We start from the raw sequence: 19458 nt of genomic DNA, 5'->3' as shown, positions 1-19458 counted from the left end.
CATGGTATGGCGGTGGCCGACCATTCTCCCATCTCCGCCCCGACGTCTAATTTCCGGGTAGAATTTCCGGTAGAAATGACCGATGTTGCGGCCGCTTGCCAAACTCTACAGGCTCAAAGTTGCAGCGCCGGGGCGACACAGACGAAATTGCCGATGTGGACGGAACCCCTATAGTAATCCGCGGCGACGCGCTGATTAGTATATGAAGCCAGGACTAAGAACTCCACATGCTGAGCGCTTTTCGTTTTCCAGCTCAGTACATTATGATTTAATCAGTTAATCAAATGGCGCGTTGCACCGCCACCAACGCGGTGAGAACCAAGGGCAATTTGTTCAGGCTAACTAGAAATGGCTGAACGTTTTTACTGCTCAATAGGTGACGTATAAGTTTACAAATTTTGGTTTCCACCCTCTTCAATCTTGTTAGAACGTAATTACTACGCTAGCATTTTGCTATTCACCTCTGATGCGTCATACATGGCAAAATAGGCATGTATACGTCTTACACATCCCTGTGGCAATTGTTACTTTCCACACTTTTAGAAGAGTCGGATCATAGCCGCCAGTTTTTGCAACGAGAACAAGACCGATAGTCTTTGATTATTAAAAAGCATGCATGGTGTATAGATACTGCACTTCGCCCATTTCGATTATTCGTTGAACGTGCCCACAGAACGTAGCCTTTTTCGCGGTGCAGTTAAGCCGAAAGGTGCGTGGTAACGTCCAATTGCGTTTATCCGAATTATTTTTAACGGACATCGCCTAACTTAAAAACAGTGGCGTGCTTCCTTAATGAAAAAAAAAAAACAGCTCAGACGAAATCATCCTGCCTTGTAGGCAAGTCCATGTAAACGTCACTGAGACGACATGAAAAAAGGAAACGGCCCAATGCTTACCCAATAATCAGCACCGCATTTCTAAAAGTAACCTGGCACCAACTAGCATGTAGAATGTTGCCGTGTCGCGTCGGCTTTAATTGCATTTTTGTTCTACATGTCTGTAACAGACTGTATCACTTCTGACGGTAGGTGCACTTCTAACAAATACGCGCGAGCATTTGAGCACGCGTACGTACGTATAGCACACTTTACATTCACTATTAATGACGCAAAGTTGAGTCCCAGTATGGTGGTGGGCATAGAGCCCCACTCTCAGTGAGCGCTTTTTCACTGTGCCTCTTCTCGATGAGCTAAAACGGTCTCGAACTGCCTTTGCATTCCTGCAAGAAAGAACGAAGATATTGTGTTGAACTCTGGGGTGAATACAACATGGTTGACACCAAACTAGCTCAGGGCACTTCTTATCCAAGCATGTAAACAATACTGCTATTCTGAGCTATAGTTAGCACAGGCTACCCAAATTGAGAATTTTTTTTTTTACTAGATGGTCCTCACACAATACATAGCACGCAAGGGTCAAATGTGTACAGTCGAAGCATAATAAGTTACACGTGCGTCTTTGTGGTTGGACGCTTTACTAAAACGCAAAAAAAGTATACCCTATCTTTTCGCCTTATCATATGCGGTTAGCAACGAAGCTGGCATCGTTATATTTTGTCGACGCTGAACTACTTCCCCACTGTATGGTATCGCTTGAGTTACGCGTATGAGTTATGGAAGTAGTACTGATAGTCAGTGGTTATTTTATTGTAAAATAATCACAAAGGAAGTAAAATTATGTTTTCCAGAACCTGTATCTGGTATCTAATCACCAGAAGCACCTGAACAGGGGCGGCGGAAAGAAGGGGACAGTGCGGAACAGGAAAAGGAAATCAAAGAGGTGAACAAAATAGAGAGAAAGAACGGGATAGATTAAAATAGAACGGAGGTATATATATATATATATATATATATATATATATATATATATATATATATATATATATATATATATATATATATATATATATATATATATATATATATATATATATATATATATATATATATATATATATATATATATATATATATATATATATATATGTTATCGAAGTCAGAATCCGATTTCACAATAATTTCGCAATAGTGCTAATCTCGTCGAGAATGGCATGTTATACTTAGCGATTTTTAAAACAAGAATATTATACAGCCCACACTTGCGTTATAACCTACCTACCCAAGCATAAAACTTTAAATGTGAAAAGCCAAAGAAGGGTATGTTGTAACTTATGCTGTAAATAAAACTGCGCGCAGTACGCAGTTTCTGGATGCGCTTAAAGGTGAACAGTGCGCGACATTATCGTTAGTGCGAAGTTAAATATCACGATCCGCTCTCCACAGTTCTCTAAAAGCCCGCTCAGTAGCGCCGTGTCATGTCACAAAGTGCGATCAATTAGAGCTCTTGGATCTTACCGGTGGCGAAATCAGCTCAATAAAGTCGGGGCAAGACCTGCGCTCAATTTTTGAAGGTATAGAGTATGGAAGTGCCGCTTACGAGTCTTTCTCAAGAACCTTTTTATTTATTTGCCACAGTCATGTTTACAGTAGTTTGGGCAGGCTCACGTGAACGCCACAAGAGGCGCTACAGTCAGCTAACAGGAGCGCTGTATTTTGATACCAGGCTGAAAGTTTTAGAAGGCTAGTTTGCGAAGCATCTTGTGAAGAGCAGCGCAAGCACAGACAAGCAAACTGTGTTCATCGGTCTTCTTGCCTAGTGTGCTTTGCCTGTGTTTGCTCTGTTCTTCACAAACTGATGCTCGAGCCGATGTGGAGGGTGATTTAGGATAGTTGTTCTCAAGGGAGGAGACGGCTTTTGATGCGCATATATTGCGGCACAAGTTTAATTATGCGGAATCATTATGCTGCATGTCTTCCTGTGAGCAATGTGAAGAAAGAGGCTGTTTGTACTACATTTCGGCGTTTGAGTTCTCTCAGTCTAGACGCGACGAAGATAAGATAAAACGACACCCTATTAACGTCAATTTGTCTACTGTTGTCGTTCATCATTGTTCTGCCTACACGACATTCAAGTAATGACATTCCTTCCTGTATGGGCTAAATTATTGGATTTTGCACCGAGGAATGTGTTGCGACATTTGGAAAATTCAAGGACACTTTGGCGACTAAAGTGACGAAACGCGAAACCTTAGTGCTGTATTCTGCTACGCGACTGTTGCGCATGTAAAGATAAATGCTGCTACGCGTAAAGCGAGCGACTACTCTTTCACATTCTGCGAGCGAATTTATTTAATGAATTCTGCTTGGCAGCGACGAAGTCGCGCTCCATGTATCTTCGCAGTTGTTCTACGTTTACTGTTGTGTGGTTGATTTTACCGGGTGCACGGTATGAATTAGCAAAGTAGTAGTAGGTATTAATTATTTAACATTAATTAGTAACTAGTCATTAACAATCAATCATTTAGTCAATAATTGGCTTTAGTAGTTGCTTGGCAATTATTAGTGATTAGTAATTATTAAATACTTAATTGGTCATTAATCAGTAATTACTCATTGATTGGCATATTAGCATATAAGGCACGCATTCGCACATACTGTGGTGGGGCTCTGTGATTGGTCGAGACCTCCATGACGTCATCCCGTCTAGACCAATCAGAGCCGCCGCAAAAGCGTGACACTTTTGCTGACGACAACGATGAGGCAATAAAGACTTCGACTTAAAAACCCTCACTCTGCCGTAAAGTATCGTGAATGGAAAGCACAAATTTACAGAACATTTTCTAATCTTGGCGTCAACTCGTTTTCATCAAATCTACGATATGCTCGCCACAACTCAGTATGCTCGAAGTATGTTAGATCACTTGTTTTGTATTAGACACGAGTAAGCGCTCCAATAAGATTGCCACCCACTGCTTTGGTTCCCATTCTAGCTTGCGATTATCGTATGATACTCATCAGGCGGCTGCAATGTATCCGCGAATGCTGTTCATAGCTTCTTATTGTACTACCTTATGGACCTATTTTCGCCACATTCTTGGGTATATTATCAGAGCAGATAATATTTTTTTTTGTTCTGTTATTGCAAATGTTAAATACTTACTCTGATGCCTGCTGCAACGTCAGCTTTTTCGATACCATCCAGCAAGCACTGGGATGTGTTCCGGAATTCTTGAAGCTGCATATTTGACAAAAAACAAACATAGGAAAACAAGTCACACAATCTGGATAACTATTATCCATCAAATACTCTCAATAACGCTTAAGCATCTGTACACTAAAAATTCAGGACCACTAAGTCATAAACTTTGATGCTTAGGTTTGATTGCGGAAAGTGCTAAGTGCCGCTAAGTACGCCAACCTAAGCGTAATTAGGCTTGGTTTAGTTCGTGATGTTTGACGTCCCAAAGCGGCTCAGGCCATGAGGGACGCCGTAGTGGAGAGCTCCGGAAATTCCGACCACCTGTGGTTTTTTAATGTGCCCTGACATCGCACAGCACACGGAAGCCTTGCTTTTCGCCTCCATCTAAAAGCTGCCGGGCTCGCCAGCCCCAAGCACGTACCCGTGATCATCACTCCAGCTCATCTTGCATAACATTAAAGGTATACTGAATGAAAAAATTGCCGCCGAGATTTCCAGCGCAGGTGGTAGCTATCGCATTGGGAATGACCAAAACAATCCACTTTATGAACAGAAATGAGCGGAAAGTAAGTATTTTAATGAATATTTCTCAAATCGCCGCACCTAGCGGGCTCCTGTGAAAGCTCTGACAAAATCGGATATCACGTCACAACTACCTGCCTCCCTCATGCCTCCTAGCCACCCCCATCGCGAGCGGTCGCACCTGTTCATTTTTCATTTCCCCCGTGGCACTCACAAAGCGCACGGACAGACGTGTTTTTTTTTTTTTTTTCTCCCTCCCGCCCTCCGTACGCGTCCCCCTCGACCTCCCTCGTATGCAGCATCCCACACTTCGCAGCATTGTGCACGCCGCGACGCGGGGGGAACTGACAGTCAACTTCAGGTGCGGGGGCGGCGGCGAAAGGATCGCTGAGCCATGACGTTGCTGAGGGTAGTTGTGACGTCACACCCGCCGGCTCACAGTCGGGACCGCGCTGCCTCAGACGTGGCGGCCGCTCAGAAAACGTCAAAAATATAGCCATCCGCTCAAACCTAACCCAAATTATGCGTCTGTACTAGTGTAATCGTGTCTTAAGAATGCAACTATGGTGCTTTCGCAATATTCTTGGATATTTGTTTAGTACACCTTTAACCAGTAAAATACGTGCGTTCTAGACCGTCAACTTCGGGTCACGTGGCGGTCACAATTTCATAGTAGCATGCGATCGGGCACGTGCGCAAAGCCACGTATGTTACCGTACGTGAGGCCGTTGCGATATTCTTAGTTGCCAAAAAGCGTTTAGGTAAGCGGTACTACCGGTCTTAGCCAAAGACAGGCAGCAGAAAATCAACTGTGTAGCGGCTTCGCGTTGCCGTAGCGCAATATTAAGACCTCGCGCGACCGCGATCTTCATATTTCCCGAATTCACAGCCCCGAATTCACGGTCACGTGACGGTAACGCAACCTTAATAAGTCATTTTTCCAGTAAACAGCTACCGAGTCCTATGCAAAATTATTTAAATAGCAGTCCAGCTGGCATGAGCACCTAAACACAGATGGGCGGAAGTGGCCCGAGGCCCCTGTAGATGAATGCTCCTGCACGTATTGCTGAGGAAGCGAGATCAAATCCTGGCTGCGGAGGCCGCTTTTCGACGGAGGTGAAAACCAAGGCACTCGTTACTCTTCGTGCCGTCAGTGCACGTTACGGAACCGTGGTCTAAATTATTCCACTGCAGCGTCCTTTAAGCGTGAGTCATTTTGGGACAACAAACCTTTCAAAACAAACCAAACCGAAGCTTTGACTCATTGCTAGGGGTGATAGTTACGCTGTCTGAACAGCTGTTCCTCGTTCTGGAGTGCGAAATGCACCCCTCTCATAGGCTCCGCACAGAAAACGCCGGTATTGTAGCGTTGTGTGAATATGGGGACGTAGATATTACTCCGACGCATAAAGGAAGGGGGAGGGGGGGGGGGGGGGGTAGATGGTTACTTATAGCTTTAATTTAGTTTATGGGGTTTACCATTCCAAAACGACTCAGTCTATCAGAGAAGCCGTAGTGAAGGGCTTCGGAAATTTCGATCACTTGGGCTTCTTTAACGTGCACTGACATCGCACAGCACACGGGTGCCATGCTTTTCGCCTCCATCGAAAAGCGGCCGCCGGGGGCGGCATTCTATCCCGCATCATTGGGCACGTCAGTCCAGTATCCTAACCACTGCACCATTACGGCGGTGAGTTTCCTTCGGCACGCTCGTGTAATTGTTTGCTTGCACATTTTCAACAAATATTTGGCCTTGAGAGTGCACGTTCGGCTGCAATAAGGCAGACAGTATTTTCATTTTGTAATGCAAAGTACGGAACACTCACAAATTCGCTGTTCCTACTCACGCGTCAGAACCGTCGCCGACACAGGTATGCGCTCATATTAAATTAAGAACAACAAGAACTTAATCTATAGATATCTCCACAGCTGCCCTGATTTAGGCCTTCTGCACAAGTACACTCGCTAAATAGTACAATGGTCCAATCGTTTGCATCACCGACAAGATCTTCCAATGTCTTGCATAACTTTGCGGCTCGGCAAATGCGGTAAGGCACATGCACTCCAACCCCACAAAGATGTCCTGTACGCCATGCCATTTCGTAGCTGAACTCGCCCTGGTATCACCGCGGCAGCTCGAAGGAATCGCAGGGCGCCTTTATTGAGTGGCCGTGGTATCTTACATCGTGAGCGTGACATCCAGTGTACGAACACAAGGGTCGACTTCAATGTTAATATCACCTTGGTTCTTGCAGAGACTCTGTGATGCCTATGACAGCAGCAGACTATAGGTCACTCTAAGCGCGCTAGTCATACAGAGGCACACGCATTGCTGTCACAGAACGCAACCCATATCGAAAAGTTGGTGCCACGCTGCGATCGTGACCTTGTGCCCTGCAGCAACACAACCCCGTCGGTTGGCGCACTGCCGCAGCGCTTGCCTGTTACGCAACGAGAATGGGAAGGACGTCACAAGCTGTCTTATTCCGGCGCCGACGCCAAAAGGCTTCTATTTGCGCGGACCACACCATCCGCCCCATCCTCCCTTTCTCGTACGCTAACGATCATCTCTATAGCGCTGTGCGGAGCCCGACTCCGGAGGCAATTAGGAGCCGAAACGGCCGTCCTACATACGGAACTTGCATTCGCGGCGTATTGTAAAGGAGGCGTCGTCGCTCTCTGTTGACCATGGCCGCCTAGAAAAAAGGGCCTTGAGAGGCAGTCTCCCTCTGCCTTCCTCCAACTAACCCTCTTCATTGCCATAGCGGAAGAAAGACTGTTATTACGGGTGATCTCACTCGCCAGTGGAACCGCCGCTGTGTTTGCATTTCGCTGGCCACGGAAAATACGGCCCTCGACGGTGTTGCCCGATTCGCGCCCTTACCTCATTCTTTTCTCTCCCTCTTTTTCTCTCCAGCACTCGTACCGCTCACTTTCATTTCGAGACGAAATGTCCATTTGTTCGGGTCGCAGCGGTCGCAGCCAACGACGCGGCTGCGTCCTGGCCAAAAGGGCACGCACACGCACATATCGGGAACATAAAAGCCAACATCGCCTTTGGAAGCATGCACACAACACGGATCACTGCCTCGTTTCGTTTAAAAAATGATGAGAGCGGAATGCATGCGTCTGCCGCGTTAACTCCATCCCTGCGTAAACTCCACTTTGATTAAAAATGCATTTTGGTGCGTATGGTCGGCCCGCGGTTAGTCATCGTGTCACAAGTTGTCCCGTTTTATGGTATGCCCTATAACTCTCCACGCACAGACTATGGCCAACTTCGTTTATAAACTTGAAGAGGACAAGCTGTCGGGCTAGTTTGTTTTCCATGGTTTTTGCAGCGCGTAGCCGGACAAGGACGAAGACGGAGGAACACGTGAGGCGCACAGGCACTGAACGCGTCACCACATCTATGTCCTCCGCAACACATCTTTCGGCTTCACCCTGGGGCGCAATCCTGGAGACTTGCCTGACCATTGTTAGCAAATCCGGAGTGGTCTTCTTAGGTTCCACAGCGTACTTTGGTCCATGGCTGAGGAGCCGCTGCATACTTGCATACTAAAAGCTCTGAATTTGGAGACAGCTAGATTTTGAGCCTAAGACTTTCGAACATTTACTACTTTTCTTATATACTGCAGAACATGACGTCGGTACGACCTCCATTAGTTCGTTCACCTGTCCACGTGTGTTTGCTGGTCCGTTTGTTTGCTTGTATGTATGGCCTGCTTGCTATACTTTTGTTTTCTTTGTAGTAGCGAAAAACCAGGAAAAAAAGAAGTCGTCATTCCTGGCAGAGTTTCTTGCTACAGGAAAACTTCGCGGTAAATTGCTTACTAGCGTAAAAACAAATGTTAATTAAGGGTTGATTGCGGGAATACATACCTCCGCCGCCGAGGATAGCCTCGAGCACGCCCAATGGTAGAGGTCCTCCACAGTCAGCACTTCGATCTTCGCAGACCCGATGCAATCCTGCCAGTCGGGCTTCAGCTGCGCGTAGTCAGGACAAGTCACGAGTACGTCCTTAAAGCCCATCAATCCTCACGAAGCTATTTTTTTTTTGTTACTGTTTCATTTGCCCCATGCTGCGTGAAGATAGCCCGGTTACAGACCGTCGTCAGAGTGTTTTTGAGCTAGTTGTACACCGACGTTTTGCAAGCTACAGTCATCGACTGAACGGAAGGCCCACCCTCGCAAGCTCGAATTTATGAATGAACTGCATACACCTAGCGCCTATGCCTTTCCTGTTTACACGTTCCGGTTTAAGATGCCGAAGGCATGCGACGCTCTTCCGAAGGTAGAGGCGAATCTAACCGTTCGGGCGTTTTGGGGAGCTTTTTCGCATTTTTGTTTTAAATACCTACCCTACATCACGACGCCACGCGATCGGTATATGCATACTCTTAGGGCGAGATTACATTAGTCTGTCTGCCAGCCTTCTTCAGAGTTCGGTTTACATCGCTGAATACACCATGCACGCTGCACAAGCGTCTTGCTCGTTCTAAAACGGAAGCTCTGCATAGCATACGCGACCTTCGCTATGCCCGCTTAATGCATTCTTTTTTCCCTGTGACTCACGCAAGGCGCACAACGTCATGCACTGGTGACCACCTCAAACCTGTGAACACATGTCTACGTGATCCAGGCACGTGTCTGGGTTTCGAGAAAGGATCAACGCGAGGGGCTCGTCCAAAAAGAACGTAGTCGCTCTGCAGCCGAAGAAAAAAGATCCTTCGTATGAGCGAAAGTTGCCGTCTTCGACAATCACCTTGTTCTACTGAAACTGATGTGGAAAAGATTGCAAGGGCAGGTTTACAAGGTCGTCGTATATATATATATATATATATATATATATATATATATATATATATATATATATATATATATATATATATATATATATATATATATATATATATATATATATATATATATATATATATATAATGTTTAAAGAGTCACATTGAAAAACTTGAAACTATTTATCTCGACGTTTCGGTGTACCTTTCTCAGATTCTTGAGAAAGGTCGTGCTACGACCGAAACGTCGAAATAAATATGTTTTAAGTTTTTCAATGTGAATCTTTGAACATGCTACTTTTAATCAGTTGCCTTGAAAACGTTTGATATCGCTAATATATATATCCTGTACAACAGTGTACATGCGTCGTAACTAAACAGAGAGCAACTATGTAAATTGTTTTTATAATGACGATCCGTTTGCACATATCTATTCAAACACACATGTAATAAATGTAATCTAAATATTGTTTTTCCGCTAACGCTGCCTTCCATTTACTGCTGACCATCCCTGTAAGTAATCGCGTCGTTTAACAAAGGCGCACATTCGAAGTACTTTAGGACTGCGTCGATAACCATTGCAAAATAATATTGTGAGCACTGTGTGGCGCTTCATCTTCCACATGGCTGAACGTGCTGCTTCGTCTTCATCCTGCTCTCTCTTGTAAATACCCGTCGTCATCGCGGAGTGTGGTTGGCTGCAGTGTGCGACCAAGGCTTCAGGTCTCCAATAAAGCCTGATCCCCCAAGTACTGGCCGTGCAGAACACTACCACGATCGACGCCATCACATCGACTTGTCAACGCCTTGACGAACTACAGTCAATACGCCTGCAGCCTGATCCCACTTCCTTTGGTTTCATTGCCGAGTGTAAGGTAACGCGAAGGTCGGACTTCGGTGCGCAGGTTTTGTTGGAGACCTGAAGCCTTGGTCGCACACTGCAGCCAACCACACTCCGCGATGACGATGGGGTATTTACAAGAGAGAGCAGGATGAAGGCGAAGCAGCACGTTCAGCCATGTGGAAGATGAAGCGCCACACAGTGCTCACAATATTTAAAATCACACACACACACACAAAAAAAAAAAAACATATTCGACAACCGCTCTGCAGATTTTCCATTTTTTGTTTGTACACGTGGTCTCGCATACAAAGTAAGGACGCCAGTTCGTGCATCTCTGCCTGTTTAATTATCAGCATAGAGTGGTCGTGGACATTCTTTTATTGTAAGCAAGACCCATAAAAATACAATTTACGAATAAAATTGGCGGTGGCATGCTACGAATAAAATTTGCGGTGGCGTGCAGCTATCAGTTATGGTCTACAAATGGTTGCTTTTGTACGCGATTGGTGGGTGAAATTTCCCTACGCTGCACCGAATTCATCCTTACCTTCTACTGCCACGATAAGATTTTTTTTGGAGGGGGGGGGGGGGGGGGGAGGATTCTCCTGCATTGGTCTCTACTAATATTTGTTCTTAAGCCCAGGTCGCTCGATATCAACTAATGTATTCGCCTAAACCTCGCTCTACACTGGGCTGCTGATCATGTATAAGTATTCCTTTCTATGCCCGCACTTTAGCTTTTTTATTTTCTTTGCTGTTATGATAGAACATGTCATAACGACTTCCGCCCCTTAATACACCTGAATTCCATGAGGCATTGCGGAACCCAACAGGATGCAAAAAAAAAAAAAATAATCTGTCAGGTTTCTTGCTTCTCCCTTGTAATGTTTTAAGAATGTTTCGTCCTTGTGCATGTAAAGCCCTATCTCACGTATTTGTAAGGTATACTGAGAACGCGACACATTCATGTACATAATAGACCATCTGCAATGAATAAGATATTTTCCTTGTGCACAAAGATAAACATTCAACTCACAGACATGCATGGTGCCATGCGTAGGAGCATTTATTTTTCTCTCCTTTCGATTCAAGCTCCTTGCGATAAATTAGGAAATGGCAGCTACGTTTATTTTTCCAATTGTCGTCTCTTAGCATGACACACTCACCAGGTTTTCGTTGTTTTCATCAAGGCATTTGATCAGGAGCCTCCGATTCGAGCTGCTGAGGCCTGAAAAAAGAAAAGAACTTTTACTGTCTGCACCGCACGCCGAGCATAGCCAACACTGGCTGTATCTTTTATTTCAGTGAAAATATCAAGCTTGCTCGAGTCTATCATCATATTGTTGCGAAGAAGAGGATCGGCAGTGGTGGGAGAGGAGCCCTCGCGCTAGACCAGCCATTAAATCATCAATCATCATGTCGCCATATTGTGTCGTCTTCTTGCGTGTCGCCACGTAACAATATTATGCATCACGCAGTCATCTTCATTTCAGTGACCACTGACTACAACGGCGACTCCGATTGTAACGAAATGATCCCGAAAACTTTAGTCTTTTTTTTTTTTTTGTTCCTGCTGTCATCATAACCAATTCCTTTTTGGACTTGGAGACCCATTCTCCATCCTTTACTTTTTACGGAGAGTTCGATCCTAGCGCAGTTCTTGGCTTTCAAAGTACAGATGACGTGTTTAAAGGGGGAAAGAAGCCTGATAGACTTTTGACCTTGACTTATACAGGGGGCCATTTGATACGATAGTGTTAAAAGCCCTATTCTTCAGAAATTCCGGCATCGGTGTTGTCGGCATCGGCTTTGTGAGCGGCAAGTCATGGTTCAGAGGCATGGTTCTGTCAGGTGATAGTATAGGAAAGTCGACATGACCGGGCACGCGGTTGCGAGACGCCATGCGACCACGTGACAAAGTCAATTTTGCAGGAGCTGCCAACTCTGCCTTCTTTCATATTGGAGAGTGAAGGGAATAGTGCACTACAGGGTCCTTGCATTTCGATTCAGACATGCTGCCCCTAGGTCATGCAGGCATGTCTGTACTGGTCAAAGCTGTGACTTATATACCTAGATTATGTATGGTCTCTCACATAATATGGTATCTTATAACTGCAGGATAGAGTATGTATGAGGTAATACAGACACAAGTTAAGGAATCGGTGATTTAGCGAGTTTCAAAGGGCTGGTATGCGAACGAGAATCAGCCAGGGCATTCACGGACGGAAGCGGTTAACGCTCTCCCGGCATACCGTTAAAAACGCTGTTCAAGAGTCTCCACGTTCATTCCCTTGAAAGCGCAGTTTAAGAGACCCTCATTGTCATTCCCAAATTTCGCCTAAACGAGACTCGGCATCTGTCAGTATCGTATCTCCAACTCGACTGCACATGGAGCACCTGACATTGCGTGCGCATTGGGACATCGTCGATCAGTAATCGGCACCATTACGCAAACCTGTTCTCGCAAGCGTAGCTATTTTCTTTCGCGTCTTGAGGCAATACTCACCGCGTTAAAAAAATATAATAATAAAAACGTCTTCTTGCTTCACGGTGTTGCCTAACCAGAAGCCTTCTTTCCTACTCTTTTCATCCACAGCAAACGTTGTCGATGCCATGAAATCTTTGTAATGCATACATTTCTTTTATATAATCTTAATCAGGACACCATGTTTGACTGAGTAAACGAAACAAAAGCCGCAGGTAGAGCAGGCAGTGTTCTGGGTGACAAATTATTGCCAGTGTTAAAACATTTCAGCCGATTTAGCTAAATAAGGTAGTCCATTTGTAGTGCAGTTACTAAGTATCATTTCATTTCCCTTTCGGCTCGAGGGTTTTCAATTTTATTCGAAGGCTTTCAATTTTACGCTTCATGGCAAATACTGAACTCAATGGTGGTACACTAATAAATTTGGGGAGCACTTAACGCTCCTTAAGAGGGTAATTGATAGCGATGTATTCTGGATCCGTTGCATGCGCATAGATGGATGCTGATGAAGACGACATGTATTGCATAGTGTAAGAGTACAGCAGATAAACATGCGGGATGGTCGGTTGCTCCGATAGCATATATTGCGATTCTGCAGCCAGTGGTCAGGGAAGCTGTTCGCGACGCGCCGTTAGATCCAAACCCCAGGCTTTGGGCTTTTTGGCCATGTTCATTGTATTTCTTTGTACGGGTCTAGCGGGCATCCTGAAAACGCACAAACAGCGGCTTATCGTCGCACTGACAGCACTACAACTTGCGCGTAAAACAATGCAGCACACAACACAGTAAGAGCATAACTCCACTGGATGTCCTGTTAACGTCCTAAACATCCACAGGCTGTCCAAGGGAGCGTCAGTGGTGGATATCATGCGAATGCCTTCGCGTGATGGGCATGTAGTTCCAGTTTCGTTTATACGAACAATAATCACTTAATTAAAAGAGTTATTTGAAATTTTAGCGGCGGTTCCATCCGGCTGTACTTTGTCCTCTGTGTCCGCGCCTGAATACTTCGTAAATCTCGTGCCATCTAGCTTCCAGTCAGACTTCCCTGACATTTTTTTTTTGTACGTGTAGGGTACTAATAAGAGAACGCACACAAGGGCCTTGGGCGCATGGCAATTCGAACACCTCTTTAGTGTCTTCAGTTATGACAAGGATCTCCTAGCTGGAATTCAGGAGGTCAAACTGTCCTTACTTCCACGGAAACTGTAAAGAGATATATCACCATGCTTATTTTAAAGAACGATATCAGTGCTCATTGACAAGTTAGAAAGAACTCGTGCACTCCGGGAATCGCTGCTAGCTGAATAGTGTACGTAGCTCCCTATAACCCTCAGTGCACTCAACTTCGTCATCTCGGGCCGCGTGAGTGATCACTACATGCCTTCATAACGCCTGCAACTGTAGGAGTGCGCTTACTACACTTCGGTACAAGCTTAAGGCTACGGCGAAGCAGTGGACGCTATTAAAACACTCTCGGCCCTTCTCTGATTATACATATTTCACTACGCACGGTTACTCTGAAAAGAAACTACTATGAAGTAATAAGAAAAATATGCGCTCTCTGCTTTCACTTCAGTCGAAGTGATTCACTCCGTGCTTTTTGAGGCACTTGTAGCGCAAGCGAAAAAAAAAAAAGATAAGTAAACCACCCCGCACTCAACTGCACACGCTCGCGAAGATGTCGATGTCTCTGATGGCATCGCCCTTGCCTCCACCGACGGACGGTGAAGAGGCCGATGACGTCCCGGGCCGACTGACCAGCCCGCGCACCCGCACAACGAGGCCCTGGGTGACGTTGGAGAAGCCCCTGCCAAAACTCAGGAAACCGGCGAAGATACGGTCCGTCAGGCTGGCCGCCTCAGATGCTGGAGGCGGCACTGCACACGCCAGCAAAACCACGGAAAGCAGAAGCGCGCGCATGGCTTTCCGCCCGCCGTTCGAGCACATGCCTCCTAGAGTGTGTGTGCGAGGTGCAAAGGATGCAACACAAACGCCTGTACGTGCGCTATCCGCGAAACTCCCTTCCAAGCCGCCAGCAATGTCCTTTCCTACTTCTCCGCGTGCCAGCAGCAATCTCACCTCCTCTCCAGTTATTCTCTCACCACTGCCCGGCTCCACGCAGCACACATTCAGGTGGCGAGGGCGGGCGTCGAGATGAGGTCGCCTGATCAGACCTTATGACAGTCGTGGTTGCTTGACGCTTCATCGCCCCGGCAGTCAATCTAAGCCGCAGCCGACTATCCTCTGCATGTCAAAGCACGGCGGGGTAATTGCTCGGTGGTGTCTCCAGCCGCCGCCAAAGCTGTCTCCGCTGCCTCTGCGCGTTCTGGGGGACAACTATCTGACGCAGCAACCCCCTCGCGGCTGCCGCGACGCCGGGCGATAAAGCCGGCGACCTCTACACACCCGCGCTTGCGGGCAGCGCAAGTTGGTTGTGCAACGCCTGCTTGTGAAGAGGGAAGGAATATATATATATATATATATATATATATATATATATATATATATATATATATATATATATATATATATATATAGAGAGAGAGAGAGAGAGAGAGAGAGAGAGAGAAAGAGAGAGAGAGAAAATATACATAGGAAAAATAGATTCTTTTTGCTTGGTTAAGAACACTTTCGAAGAATCAGACGTGGTGAACAGAGGAAGAATTTACTGACGTTTCGGCCGCGGGACTGGCCTCCGTCGGAAGAAATTAGGTTACAGGCAGTGTCCTATATTTATACGCTAGGTCTATCAGTATCACTATACTGATAACGGTGAGTATCTAATAATAAGCCAAAGAATAAAATACGTAACACTCATCCATTCACACATGCGTAATGATGCAGATTATGACTGATTTAAAATAACAAGAAAATAACGACACGTGGCGACTCTACATTATCGACAATCCTACGAAGTCTACGCGCATGATAAAGTGCATCACCACCACTCATCGAAATAGTAAGCTGTAAGGCCCGTGCTCTGCTCGGCCTCAGTGGTTGTTGGGTTGTCTCTGTAAGTTTCTATACCAGACCCTCGTGTATGTGTTAATGTATATCTGTACTTGTGTTTTGGGAGAATTTCTCAGCTGGGTTGCCTAGTGTTGAACTGCGTGTCGCGTTCTAGTTCCTAGAAGGAGAGCATTAGCTCTAAAATGCGAGCGCTTCCTTCGGACCCCCATCTGAGTGTATTTTCACTTTGCTATTGGAGATGGGAGAAGCGTCCCTTTTGCCTCTCCTCGGACCTCATTAGCGCGGTCTCCCGCTTTGCCGTCGCGCGAGTGGGAGCGGCCGGAGGCCATAAAACCCGCGAAGGGGGGTCAGGCTTTTGTCGCGCTGCACTGCGATGTGTAGCGTGCATCTGGTGCGCTTTGCGAAGGTTGCCGAGGAGTCAGTTTGTAGTAAATGTGTTTTTATTTTTTATTTTTTTTTACTTGTGGAAAGGGGCATGCTCCCGGCTCATCTCAGGAGCGCGGGACTGCGCCCGGGGGTCTTTTGCTGGAGCTACTCCTTGCGTTAGGACGCTCGCGCTGGCGAGCGCCGGGAGTAGCTAGTGGTTGCATTGGAGCTGGGGCAAGAGGCGCCAGCTCGACTGCGGGGAGCGGAGTCCCTTGTCGCTCTGTTTAGCGGTCGGCGCGGCCGACCACGGCTAGTTTTCCTTTGTGAATATAACTCTTGTACCTCTTATTCTTTTGTATAAAGTTCTCCGGTTGTTTACCAAGTTGCTCCACCAACTTACTGGCTTGCTCCACCATCCAGTCACCCATCAACATCCGAACCAAAAACTTTACTTAAGCAAACAGCTAAACTGCAGAAAATGATGGAGTGACATTATGTAAACATGATAAATGTCGTGACGCTGGGGCTACGTCGACCCGGCCTTCACTTGGTAGCGTGCAGAGACTCGGGGTTTAAGTAGGATTGAATCTTCGAAGTTGGTGGAATATGTACAAGCAGGTTTAATGGCACTTTGAGAAACTTATTTACAAGATTATTTACACGAAAAAGAAGGGTACATCAGCAAAATGGCAAGCGTCAAGAGTTCATAGCGAGAAGCGACTGGATGAGCCGTTTACCCAGGGCTCAGAGCGACATTTCGTGCTCTGCAGCGTCCTTAAAAACCCCCTATGTCCAGCCCCTCTCTGAAGATGCTGACCAACCAAATCCAGGGCACGCCCCTCAGGTATCGGCATCCAATCGAACACATCACTGCACTGATGGTCTGAAGCACTGACTGGTCCGGCATTCATTCGTTGGGCGTGATCACTTGTTGGCGGGAAAAGCTTGGGAACGGCGAGGAGAGGAGGTACATTTCTATTCTTCAGCAAAGAAACCACAGGCTGGTTCTGACAAGGGGTTTTACTTCTCAGAAACCCGAGTGCACGTGGCGCCGCATAGGGCTCCCAACATGGTCCCTTTTCGACAATTGCAAATCTTTCCTGCATTCCCGGGAAATCACTTAATGGCCGTATGAGTCATGCTCCTTTCTTGTCCTGCACGTCAGCGGACATGTCACTCTGTCGTCTCCTTTGGATAGGAGGCATTCATCACTGGAGGATAGCACTTCTCGACTGGAAGGGTGAACAAAAGAAAGAAAGCACTTCCTGCTATTTCCCGCAGGGGGACGTTTCTTTGTGTTTTTCCAGACGTTCTCTTGACAGGGTCAATTTGGCATTTGCAGGTTGTCCACAAAGCAAAACATGCTTACAAAACAGGATTCCTGGAATCAGGCTCACTTAGAGCCATTGGACCATCACCACATATTCACAAAACTTATCCATGCCCACAGGCGAACAATAGAGCGCGCAATTGCGGATGCTTGGTCGTAACAGCCTCCTCCTCCGCCAGAAGAGACTCGGAGGGCAGCAGTCCCAGCTGCTGCATGAAGAGACGACTTAATGGCCTGCACGTGAACGCTTGAAGCTCGCTGTTGCTTGTCGCGTTGTCTTGATTGTTGTAGGCCAAATTGCTCGAGCTGTCTGAAACTCAACCACATGTCGAAGCAAGCACTCGGCTCCCGTCTGAAGAGACCAGGTTAAAAGAAAACTGCCATTGTTGTTCGAGAAAAGCCCACTCTCAAGACGTTCAGGACCCACGTATTCCTAGAAAACCAAACGTGCTGCTTTACATAGTCACACATATACAAGCGCACGAAAAAAAAAAAAAACCTGATTATCAATTTGGATACATGGTGAGGAACATCTCGGACCGCTTAGAAAGAGCGGCTAAGCGCGTCCGCATTCCCATTTAACTTCCCCTTTTTGTATCTTATTTCAAAATTGTACTGCTGTAAAATCAAGCTCCACCTAAGAAGGCGACTGTTCTTCGATGTCGCAGTTTGCAGCCAAGCCAGGGGACAATGGTCCGTCTCTACGGTGAATTTGGCCCCTCCAAGATAGCACTGCAATTTTTGAATGGCCCATACAATGCAAGCGCACTCTTTCTCTGACGCGCAATAAGCCCTCTCTCTAGAACTCAGTTTTCTGCTCAAGTAGAGCACGGGGTGCTCATTACCGTCGTCATCTCTCTGGCAGAGAACAGCACCTAACCCTCGATCACTGGCATCACACTGGACCGTGAATTCTCGGTCATAGTCTGGAGCTCGCAATACCGGACGGCTAATCAGCACAGCCTTCAGGTTTACGAAGGAGGCTTCCTTTTGTTCGTCCCAGACTACATTTGTCGGTTCTGTCTTGCGGAGAGCGTCGGTCAGAGGGCTAGCCAAAGCTGAATAGTTAGGGATGTAGTGATTGTAGTACCCAGTCAGACCCAGGAATGCTCGAATTTCCGTCTTCGTGCTCGGCCGCGGGTAGTCTGCTACCGCAGAAATCTTAATCTCGCTGGGTTTCCTGAAACCTTGACCTACATTGTGACCCAAGTAGTCCACGGTCGCCCTTGCCAGGCAACATTTCTCGGCCTTTACGGTTAGTCCAGCTTGACGCAAAAGGCTCAGTACAGCTCTTAGATGTACCATATGGTCCGCCCATGAGTCGGAAAAAACCGCAATGTCGTCTAAATAAGGCACCGCGAATGTTTCACACCCCTTTAAAACCCTATCCATGAGTCGGGAAGAACAAAATGGAGCATTTTTGAGCCCGAAACTCATCATTGTTGGCTGGTAGCTGCCCGTCGGAGTGACGAAAGCCGCGTATCTGCTGGCGCGTTCAGTGAGCGGTACTTGCCAGTATCCTCGAGTAAGGTCCAGCGTAGTCACATATGCCGCTCTACTGACCTGTTCTACTCTCTCCTCAATATTCGGAATAGGATACACTTGATCCCTGGTGAGAGAATTTAGCTTTCGGTAGTCTACCACAGGCCTAGGGTCTTTACCTGGAGCTTCTACTAAGATCATAGGCGAAGCATAATCGCTTTCCGAGGGTTTTATTACTCCTAATTCCAGCATGCGAGTTACTTCCCTATCCAGAATTTCTCTTTGTCTTGGAGAGAATCGGTAGCACCTTGATCGCACTGGCACGTCTGAAGTCAGCTCAATATCGTGCTCAGTCAAATCAGTTCTGCCTGGCCTGTCCACGAAGCAGGCCTCAAACTCTGTTATTATTTCGCCCAGATTGGACAGCTGGGATTTCTTTAGTTCTCCTCTCTGCTCCGTCTTTCTGAGAAGCTCCTGAGCGTTGCTTCCTTTTCCGCTGAGGCAAATCAAGTTGTCCCCCATCTCCTCGGGAAGGTTTAACGTTAGATTTACCACGGCTGGCTCCATAGCTAAGTCCTCTCGGGTTCCACTTAAAAGTCTCGTGAGATTACTAGACACTGGC

At 46.4% G+C, this 19458-nt stretch overlaps 1 protein-coding gene across 1 annotated transcript; it reads right to left on the bottom strand.

Moving 5' to 3' along the window:
- Positions 1 to 958: 958 nt before the first annotated feature.
- On the bottom strand, positions 959 to 15012 carry LOC146191623 (uncharacterized). Its single transcript, XM_084599973.1, has 5 exons — positions 14350 to 15012; positions 11367 to 11428; positions 8443 to 8547; positions 4000 to 4074; positions 959 to 1219 (listed from the first exon to the last, which is right to left on the bottom strand). Exons 1-5 carry the CDS (start codon positions 14633 to 14635, stop codon positions 1190 to 1192), a joined length of 558 nt encoding a protein of 185 aa, XP_084456099.1. The 5' UTR covers positions 14636 to 15012; the 3' UTR covers positions 959 to 1189.
- Between the last annotated feature and the right edge of the window lie 4446 nt (positions 15013 to 19458).

This window comes from Amblyomma maculatum, chromosome 4 (genome assembly GCF_055883805.1).
Source record: "Amblyomma maculatum isolate TAMU_Amacu chromosome 4, ASM5588380v1, whole genome shotgun sequence".
In the NCBI taxonomy this organism is placed as follows: Eukaryota; Metazoa; Arthropoda; class Arachnida; order Ixodida; family Ixodidae; genus Amblyomma; species Amblyomma maculatum.
This window is presented reverse-complemented; position numbering and strand designations above follow the sequence as displayed.